This window comes from Oreochromis niloticus, linkage group LG1 (genome assembly GCF_001858045.2).
Source record: "Oreochromis niloticus isolate F11D_XX linkage group LG1, O_niloticus_UMD_NMBU, whole genome shotgun sequence".
NCBI classification, from domain to species: domain Eukaryota; kingdom Metazoa; phylum Chordata; class Actinopteri; order Cichliformes; family Cichlidae; genus Oreochromis; species Oreochromis niloticus.
This window is the reverse complement of record NC_031965.2, coordinates 1,893,931-1,904,301: the sequence shown is the minus strand read 5'-3', so window position 1 is coordinate 1,904,301 and position 10,371 is coordinate 1,893,931. Positions and strand designations below refer to the sequence as shown.

The following is a 10,371-nucleotide window of genomic DNA, read 5'->3' as shown; positions in this document are numbered from 1 at the left end:
CAACAGCTGGAGCTAAACAGCCTGATTGGACACAATTAATCCTAACAGGACACAGCCTGTGATGATTAGACACATTTAGGTCTACAGTAAGCAGAAATGTCAATTTAGGTGTAAAAAGTCAAAGTAAATAACACCTTCCAAAAACAAGATTCTCAGTCTGAATCAATTAAACAGCATCATCTGTATTATATATAAATATAAAGCTTTTAAGCAAATGATAAGTACAAAGTGCATTATTTCTATCTAAAATCCAGTAAAGCAGCAGAAATTTTCATCACTTACACAAGTTCTATCCCTGCTATTATCCCTGCATGATGAAGAAGTGCTGCCAGTGCCATTGCTGGCTGTAGCAACTCTGTTGCTTTTAGTCTGCAACTGATCAACATCAAGTGCTGACAATACCAGTTTAACAGGATGTAAACAGAAGTGCTAGGAATATGGAGGACCACAAGAGCCACGCGCATCGAAATAAAAATTTCTGTGCTTTAATAATGAATTGTAGAATAAATTCTGCAATTGTAAATTCATTTTTGAATTCCAATTTAATAAACTGCATTTCAAAATCCTTTTTCCAATTGCATTTCAAAATCCTTTTTCCAATTGCACTTTAATAAACTGCATTTTGAAATCCTCTTTTCAGTTGCACTTTAATAAACTGCAGTTCAAAATCCTTTTTCCATTTGCAATTTAATAAACTGCAGTTCAAAATCCTTTTTCCACCTGCAATTTAATAAACTGCAGTTCAAAATCCTTTTTCCACCTGCAATTTAATAAACTGCAGTTCAAAATCCTTTTTCCACCTGCAATTTAATAAACTGCAGTTCAAAATCCTTTTTCCACTTGCAATTTAATAAACTGCAGTTCAAAATCCTTTTTCCACTTGCAATTTAATAAACTGCAGTTCAAAATCCTTTTTCCACTTGCAATTTAATAAACTGCAGTTCAAAATCCATTTCCCTTTCCTGTTCGCTCCGGGATTAGCTGCTGGATTAGCTCCTGGATTAGCTGCTGGATTAGCTCTTCGATTAACAATTTGCTGGAGGCTATTCAAATTAGCCACACCGTGGGATGTAAGGAGCTCTCTGATTGGTTGGTCAGACACCGGCTGTCTGCCAGCCTGGATTTTTCTAGCTCATAGCTTCGCCCTGCTACGAAGCGTGTGTGCTTGTACAAAGGCCGTTCAGCCTCGGGATTTACACTCGGCTCGACACGGATATCTGAAGAATGAAGGGACCCTGCAGCGAAACGGAGAGCCAACCTCTGACTGAGTGCCTGTTTTCACAGTCTGACCACCTGTTGAAGGTAAGGTGCTAACGTGGCTAACGCTAGCGTCACCGCACGTAGCCCCGTTATTTTAAGGTCATCTTAGCTTATGAAAGTTTTACGTCGCAGCTGTACGAGCTCGCTACGTGTTCTGTAAGCTGCTGTGCTCTTCACAAATAAAGCTGGAAGCAGCTCAGACTGTTAGAACCAGCACTGAGGCCTGTTATATTTATACGGTGTTAGAGCAATGGCTGCAACCTACCTGCAGCCTTTAAACTAGCGATTACAATGCTGACAGTAAACTCGTCAGTCCAGATGTTACCACATTACTCTATGGTACTTAGAGTTAAAACAACTGAGACAGGCTGATTAAAATAACAGCTGTCAGTTCTCTCATTCCTTATATCAAGACTGGAGATCACACTACTGATTTCAGTTCATTTAATATGTGAGTGCACAGATTCATTCTCAACTGGACATAAATGATGATCAAAGGTTGTATATATGATGAATTCATCAAATCCCAGCCTCTAACACAGTGCGCTGAATTTTAGCTTTGGATGTCCAGTATATTCTAATCAGTGCAATGTAAGCATTCACTGAACCTATAGTATCTACACCTGTGTGGCAAATGTGTGGTAAAGATACAGATAATGCAATTTAATTATTAATACAATATACGTCATGAAAAATGAAAACTGAAATTGATTCAGTTTAGTACTTTTCTCTGTATGCTCTGTGATTATAAAGGCCTTAAATTCTGTGATATATACTGTAAATGATTTTCACAGAGGTCTTAAAGTACTTAAATCACTGCTGATAGTCTGGTTGTTTATATTTTCACATGTTTTTGTGTCTGTAGGGCTGTTTGATGACGATTTGGACTCCTCTGGGAGATGAGGACACACCCACATCTGTTCCATACTGCAGCCATTGATGGTGTTACAGCTCTGAGTCAGCTTTGGGCCATCAGACGCACACACTGGAAAACCAGCACCTGGACTTCATGCAGGAGAGACGGCCTCAGTGATGGACTCTGCATCCTCTACTTTACCTCTAATCTCTTTCTTCTTTAACACACAATTAAAATCACTCCAAAAGAGTGTAAACTTACTGAGGAAGTCTCTAACTTGTACACATTTGTACTTTTACGAGTTACTTTTAAGAAGAGTAAAGTTATTCACATAAAGTTGTTATTCTTCTGTATTTATTCTTTTATATCATGTACCACAGTCATACTGAACTTTACAGACCTGGTGAATTGGAGAAAACAAAGATCACACACACACACACATACATTATATATATATATATATATATATATATATATATATATATATATATATATATATATATAGTATTTCTATTCATCTTATGAATTCCAGTCTAATGTCAATTCACTGAGTTCAGTTTTGGTCTTAAAGTCCAGAGAATACCACCTGGTTCAACAATCTTTTTATCTGATTATTGGCAAAATGTTTAGAAGAAAACATTTTGGGCTCAATTTCAGCCTCAGGCAAAATTGAGCCCAAAGAAACAACAACAAAGTTTAGTTCCTCTGGATTTTCCATGGAAAATTGTTTTATCACTCATCCAGGTGACTTCTCCAGTGTCACGGATGAGTGATGAATGTATCTCCCACTGGAAACCATTGTGTCCAGTTAAAGTCAATCGACTTTTTTTAAGGAGAGTTGTTAGATGCTGTGCTCATAAGGACAATGGGTTTTAACTTGCAGCACAACACAAAGCTGCCATATTGGATCAACGATCAAAACACTTAATTGAGCAGAATTAAGGCAAAATGTAATATCCTCATATGACACATCACACATGATCCAGCATTGTTCTAAGAATGCAAACTTTCTTATTGGAAGTTTCCACAGCTGCCAGAAAGGGACAGATTTCTGGCTGGTCTTAATGAGTGGTCGTTGCTCTCTCGTTTTCTCTGGAATTGCTGCACAGAGGATGTAACACCCATGATAAGCGCTGAGGTTTGTGTCCTTGTCAGAAATCAGCAATACTCAGCTTCCAGGTAAGGAAAAATGTCCTGTACAAAATGGAACTGTATATGACAAATGTGGTGTGGTGCTTGTGGAATTTTTAACAAGGACCCTACAAAACTTTACAGTACTCATGCTGCAAAACTTTTGACAGCTAGGTGTGCAGTAGGGCTGGGTATCGTCACTGATTTCTAGAATCGATTCATTTCCGATTCACAAGGTCCCGAATCGATTCGATCCACGATTCGATTAAATTCGATTTGAATCTGGGAAATTTTGACAGTCAGAAATATTATAATTCAGATCAGTACATTGACATATTTTTGTATCTATAAAAAGGAAGCTGACACACGCAAGACTTTATCAAAGGTGTGAGCATCACAGCAGATGCCTTTGTGTCAAAGTAGCTGAAGATAAAACAGAAAAACATGAAGGTGGTTTTCCTGGCCTGGGATTTTATAAAAATATGTATCTGCAGTACATCAAAAACGAAAGAAAACCATTAATCAACATATGAACGTTACCTCTGACGTTACAGCGGTTTTATTAGAGACACGGCTAAGCGTTTTGCATTTTGCATAATTTTAAAAAGTTTAAATTTGTTCAGTATTGAACGGCAGAAATTAGGTTTTCTTTTCGGAAGTATGTAAAACGGAAAAAAAAAAAAACAGCGGCCGACAGCGCTGTAAACAACAGTAGAGTTGTGCGTAACAAGCAAGCGAATAATGCAGAAAACAGTACAGAGAGGGAGAGAGAGAGAGAGCTGTGCATGAAGTGTGATTTTATCGTGGGTGAAGCAAAACAGTAAAAGTCAGAGGGAATTCATGACGATGTTTACGAGAAGCGTAGTTTGGATCTTCTTTTGCTGCTGGTTCAGTCAATATTGTTTGGAGAGAGATAAAACTAACAGCTTTAGAATCAGCGCAAAAAGGGCGTGAACACAAAGCGCTACCCGCCGAAACATCAGAATCAGCGATCTGTCGCTTTCAGCCCCGACCGTGTCCGTGCAGTTGTTGTGCCAGAAAGTGATTGCCGTCCGCGGGAACGCGCGCAGACGCTTAAAGCTGCAGCGCCTGTCGGGTGAGAAAGGCGACATCTCACTGATTCTGATCCGCGGGTCCGCGCTGTGTGTTTACGTCCTTGTGCAGAATCCGTGTACCTGCTCTCATTTACTGTCTTAGCTGTTTGGTGGTTGTTGAAATTTTGTGAGGTTTCACCTGAGATTCTGGCGTTTCGGGCAAAATAAATTTATATTAAAAAATCGATTCAGGATTTTAATGAATCGATTTCACGTTATCCAAGCCAGAATCGATTTTAATCGATGAATCGATTATTAAAACCCACCCCTAGTGTGCAGTTCCTGCTTTAAATGCATTCAAAATCTAAGTGATAAGAGGCCAGAAATGTTTGAACTCGCTTATGAACCTACATCACTGAGGCCGTCTCTCCTGCATGAAGTCCAGGTGCTGGTTTTCCAGTGTGTGCGTCTGATGGCCCAAAGCTGACTCAGAGCTGTAACACCATCAATGGCTGCAGTATGGAACAGATGTGGGTAGGGCTGGGCGATATATCAAAAATTTATCGTTACCGAAATTTATGACTCTCATCGACGTCATTTTGCCCATGTCGGTAAATTCGGTATTTAAAAAAAAAAGAAAAGGCATGTGCAGGTTGGCGATGTTCATGTCCCTTTAAGACGCTGTGCTACGTTACAGACTTGACGGGGTGGAGTCACATGACTCTACTACCTGTAACAAGACGAGACACGCGTGAACAAATGGAGGACGATTTAAATGTTGAAGCACCAGCGACGGAGGTAGAGCTGGTGGAGGAGGAAGAGGAGACGCTTGTTAACAAATAAAATGCATCATCAATCGTTTGGCAACATTTTGGATTCAACAAGGATGATATTGATCAAAAAATTGTTAAATGTAAACTCTGCAAAAAGACTGTTGCGTCAAGTCAAGGTAACACAACCAACCTCTTCCACCACCTGCAGCACAACCATGTGATTCAATTCGAAGACATAAAAAAAGCTCAAAGCGAGAAGAGATTAGGAGGACCAGCAAAAACGTCTTCCTCCACCAGGCAGCGGTCAATAACCGAAGCATTTGCTAGTACTTAACTATATGAGCGAACTTCAAAAAGATGGCAAGAAATCACAAATGCTATAGGCTACCACATAGCAAAAGACATGGCTCCTATTGCTACAGTGGAACGCAACGGGTTCAGACACTTCATGAAAATAATTGACAAGAGATACGAACTCCCATCACGAAAATATTTTTCAAAAACTATCATTCCCAGCATGTACAGCACAGAGAGGGAAAAGGTTGCTGCTGAATTGAGATACGTTAAGCACGTTGCAGCCACATCCGATCTCTGGTCCAGCCGCACAGTGGAGCCGTATATTAGTCTCACAGTTCATTACATCGACAACAAATGGGAGCTGCGTACCAGAGTGCTCGAGACGGCCTATTTTCCATCTGATCACACGAGGGAGATGGTTGGACAGGGGTTGAGAGCGATGCTGTCTGCATGGGACATCAGTGAAGAGGACCTTGTTGCTATAACAACTGACAACGGCCCAAATATTGTGAAAGCTGTCAAGCTCAATAAATGGACACGGGTGCAATGTTTTGGGCACAGGCTGCACCTGGCAATCGGTAAGTGTGTACATCTTAATATATTTGGGTGGTGACATCTGGTGTGTTTTAAAGTGACTTTAATTCTGTGCGTCATATTCAAAATTGAAAGTATTAATGTTTGAATAATGTTTATATAGGCATAAAAATACTTAAGACTGCTGAGCAGCAGTGTATCCAGAAAGTTTTTACAGAAGACTTATTGTGAGCCAGTGTTGATCACGTTGTGCTGTGAAATGTAGCAAAATACATGATTTTTAAAATGTTTTATTACTGTGCCAACCCTTTTAAATTTTGTAAATATGGTCTGAGAGGTCTTATTTAATTCCTACTTTATTTTGCTTGCTTTATTTGAGAATTAGACCATGAATTGGGGTGATGTTGGGTGTGAAGATTTGGATAGATATTTAAAATTTATGCCTTTTTTCAGTTTTTATTTTCAAGACTTTTTTTTATAACTTGGCAGTCCCTTTGTAATTTTTCAAATTTTGGTAGAAGTGAGAAGTGTTATTGTTGCATTCAAGCACATCCAATAAAGGTAAATGTAATATTTTTAGTAGCTAAAACCTGATGAGGAATACTTCATTTTATTTTTTCTAGTTTAGTTCAGTTTTTCCGCTGAAAAAGTTCTGTGGTCAGTGGAGGTTTACATGGCAGTTAAATGAGTACAACAATTTTTCCTATTCTTAATGTTTGCACGTGTGTTTTTGCTTGTTTGTTTCAGAAAACACCCTGAAAAATCACCCCCCTGTGGAACGGGCAACGAAGACCTGCAAAAAGATTGTTAGTACCTTTTCCTACAGCTGGAAAAAGAAGAAGGCATTACGGAAGGCACAACAAGAGATGAACCTACCAATGCACAAGCTCAAAACGGCATGTCCAACCAGATGGAGATCCATGCAGATGATGACAGCACGGATCCTTGAGCAGAAAAATGCCATCACCCGGGTAGGTTAAATGATCCTTCATTATCTATTTTATTGTGTGCATTCAGGTAATGCATTTAGCGTTTTTTGTGATTGCTCTGATCTACCATTTAAGATGAAATAAATAATATAATTAAATTAAAATAATAAATAATTATTATTACAGGTCCTCACTGATGACAGAGCATCAAGACATCTTGTTCCGACATGGTCAGACCTGGATGTCTTGGAGGCAGTCAACAAAGCTCTTGCTCCATTGGTAGAGTTTACGGACGCCCTGTCAGGGGAAGAGTATGTCACCATCTCATCTGTGAAGCCTGTCCTACACATCCTCCATTCACGAGTGCTGGCTGAGGAAGAAGACGATGTGACGCTGACCAAAACCATAAAATCTGAAATCCTTGCATACCTTGACGACAAGTTTTCAGATCCTCCCACTGTAGAGCTTTTGGACACAGCCAGTTTTGTTGACCCCAGATTCAAAGCTGCATATATTTCTGCCGACCGTGTTACTACCATTCAAGAGAAAGTGAAAATGGAGATGAAGTCAGCAGCTGCAGTCCACCCAGAAAGTACAGCAGAGAGCACAGAGCCTCAGCCTTCTACATCATCCGAAGAAAAAAAGCGAAAGAGATCACTGGGAAGGTTTTTCAAAGAAAGTGAGACTCTCTCTTCAACTGCACCCACTGTGTCACCTGAGCAAGCAATAGAAGCTGAGCTGAGCAGCTATTCAGTGTGTCCTGTCCAGGACAGTGAGGAAAATCCACTAGATTGGTGGAGAAAGCATCAAGTAAACTTTCCCACTCTAAGTAAAGTTGCAAAAAAGTATCTTTGCATCCCAGCCACCAGGTCCCCATCCGAGCGGGTTTTCAGTTCTGGAGGAAACATTGTGACATGCCTCAGATCCTGCCTGAAACCTGACATGGTCAATATGCTTGTGTTTCTTAGCAAGAACCTGGAGTAAACACTACTCAGGTAAACATCTACAACAGTAGTTTGATTGAACCACTCAGGATACCAAGTCTGCTGCTGCCCCTTTTTGAAGTGCCCTGTTCAAGCCCTGCCTAATTTTAACTATCAGTGTTCTATTGAAGTTTTTTGCACACAGCACTATTTAATGTTTTTGTTTAAGAGTTTATAGTTTTCACTAGTCACATGGCAGTGCTTAGTATTTATTATAGTTTTTTCTGTGTTCAATTGACATTTGTGTTTGTGACATTATTTGTTTACAAGTTATAGTACCTCAAGACCTTAGCAGAGATAGGCCTTTGTCCATGATGGCATTACATTTGCACAATCATTGTTTACTTTGTGAATAGCCAATGTGAAACATATTTATTATTAAACTATTTTGTTTACAAGGGATACACATTTTTTAGAGAGCATGGGTACATATTGTATCCTACACTTTTTATTTTGTTCAGTTAATAAATCTTAACCACTAAAAGTACTTACTACTATTGTCTTCATTTATTTTCAGTGACATTTTACAGTCCTTTAAAGTGGTAATAATATAATTGCAATGAATAGGTCTAGGGGGAATAATATTATCAAAATAACTGGAGGAACTATGCTGCCTGCCACAGCCCCATCAAATGAAAAAAAAAAAAAAACGTTTGTTTTTTTGGCACTTGGGGTGGTTATCGTCCATTTATCGTTATCGAGGTTAACTGCTCAATTTATCGTGATATTGATTTTAGGCCATATCGCCCAGCCCTAGATGTGGGTGTGTCCTCATCTCCCAGAGGAGTCCAAATCGTCATCAAACAGCCCTACAGACACAAAAACGTGAAAATATAAACAACCAGACTATCAGCAGTGATTTAAGTACTTTAAGACCTCTGTGAAAATCATTTACAGTATATATCACAGAATTTAAGGCCTTTATAATCACAGAGCATACAGAGAAAAGTACTAAACTGAATCAATTTCAGTTTTCATTTTTCATGATGTATATTGTATTAATAATTAAATTTCATTATCTGTATCTTTACCACATATTTGCCACACAGGTGTAGATACTATAGGTTCAGTGAATGCTTACATTGCACTGATTAGAATATACTGGACATCCAAAGCTAAGATTCAGCGCACTGTGTTAGAGGCTGGGATTTGATGAATTCATCATATATACAACCTTTGATCATCATTTATGTCCAGTTGAGAATGAATCTGTGCACTCACATATTAAATGAACTGAAATCAGTAGTGTGATCTCCAGTCTTGATATAAGGAATGAGAGAACTGACAGCTGTTATTTTAATCAGCCTGTCTCAGTTGTTTTAACTCTAAGTACCATAGAGTAATGTGGTAACATCTGGACTGACGAGTTTACTGTCAGCATTGTAATCGCTAGTTTAAAGGCTGCAGGTAGGTTGCAGCCATTGCTCTAACACCGTATAAATGTAACAGGCCTCAGTGCTGGTTCTAACAGTCTGAGCTGCTTCCAGCTTTATTTGTGAAGAGCACAGCAGCTTATAAAACACGTAGCGAGCTCGTACAGCTGCGACGTAAAACTTTCATTAGCTAAGATGACCTTAAAATAACGGGGCTACGTGCGGTGATGCTAGCGTTAGCCACGTTAGCACCTTACCTTCAACAGGTGGTCAGACTGTGAAAACAGGCACTCAGTCAGAGGTTGGCTCTCCGTTTCGCTGCAGGGTCCCTTCATTCTTCAGATATCCGTGTCGAGCCGAGTGTAAATCCCGACGCTGAACGGCCTTTGTACAAGCACACACGCTTCGTAGCAGGGCGAAGCTATGAGCTAGAAAAATCCAGGCTGGCAGACAGCCTGTGTCTGACCAACCAATCAGAGAGCTCCTTACATCCCACGGTGTGGCTAATTTGAATAGCCTCCAGCAAGTTGTTAATCGAAGAGCTAATCCATCAGCTAATCCAGGAGCTAATCCAGCAGCTAATCCCGGAGCGAACAGGAAAGGGAAATGGATTTTGAACTGCAGTTTATTAAATTGCAAGTGGAAAAAGGATTTTGAACTGCAGTTTATTAAATTGCAGGTGGAAAAAGGATTTTGAACTGCAGTTTATTAAATTGCAAGTGGAAAAAGGATTTTGAACTGCAGTTTATTAAATTGCAAGTGGAAAAAGGATTTTGAACTGCAGTTTATTAAATTGCAGGTGGAAAAAGGATTTTGAACTGCAGTTTATTAAATTGCAGGTGGAAAAAGGATTTTGAACTGCAGTTTATTAAATTGCAAGTGGAAAAAGGATTTTGAACTGCAGTTTATTAAAGTGCAATTGGAAAAAGGATTTTGAAATGCAATTGGAAAAAGGATTTTGAAATGCAGTTTATTAAATTGGAATTCAAAAATGAATTTACAATTGCAGAATTTATTCTACAATTCATTATTAAAGCACAGAAATTTTTATTTCGATGTGCGTGGCTCTTGTGGTCCTCCATATAGGAAGACTTATTAGTTTGTGTAGCGCTTATCTGCGAATACGCTGTACTTCTACTTGTAACCCTATGGTCACATGACTCCGGTGGGAAATTAAAAACTCAAAATAATGTCACGGTTC

The 10,371-nt window shown here is 39.2% G+C and overlaps 1 protein-coding gene across 1 annotated transcript; it reads left to right on the top strand.

The window, feature by feature from the left end:
- The first annotated feature begins 5,047 nt into the window (after positions 1–5,047).
- On the top strand, positions 5,048–8,199 carry LOC109204292 (zinc finger BED domain-containing protein 1-like). The gene is made up of 3 exons (XM_019365167.2): positions 5,048–5,929; positions 6,633–6,856; positions 7,001–8,199. Exons 1-3 carry the CDS (start codon positions 5,458–5,460, stop codon positions 7,796–7,798), a joined length of 1,494 nt encoding a protein of 497 aa, XP_019220712.1. The 5' UTR covers positions 5,048–5,457; the 3' UTR covers positions 7,799–8,199.
- The last annotated feature ends 2,172 nt before the right edge of the window (positions 8,200–10,371 follow it).

Excerpts from the sequence above, each read along its gene's own strand:
- LOC109204292 (XM_019365167.2), top strand. The coding sequence starts at position 5,458 with ATGGCTCCTATTGCTACAGTGGAACGCAACGGGTTCAGACACTTCATG. Across the intron at positions 5,930-6,632 it reads CAGGCTGCACCTGGCAATCG|AAAACACCCTGAAAAATCAC; the intron begins GTAAGTGTGTAC and ends TGTTTGTTTCAG. Across the intron at positions 6,857-7,000 it reads AGAAAAATGCCATCACCCGG|GTCCTCACTGATGACAGAGC; the intron begins GTAGGTTAAATG and ends TTATTATTACAG.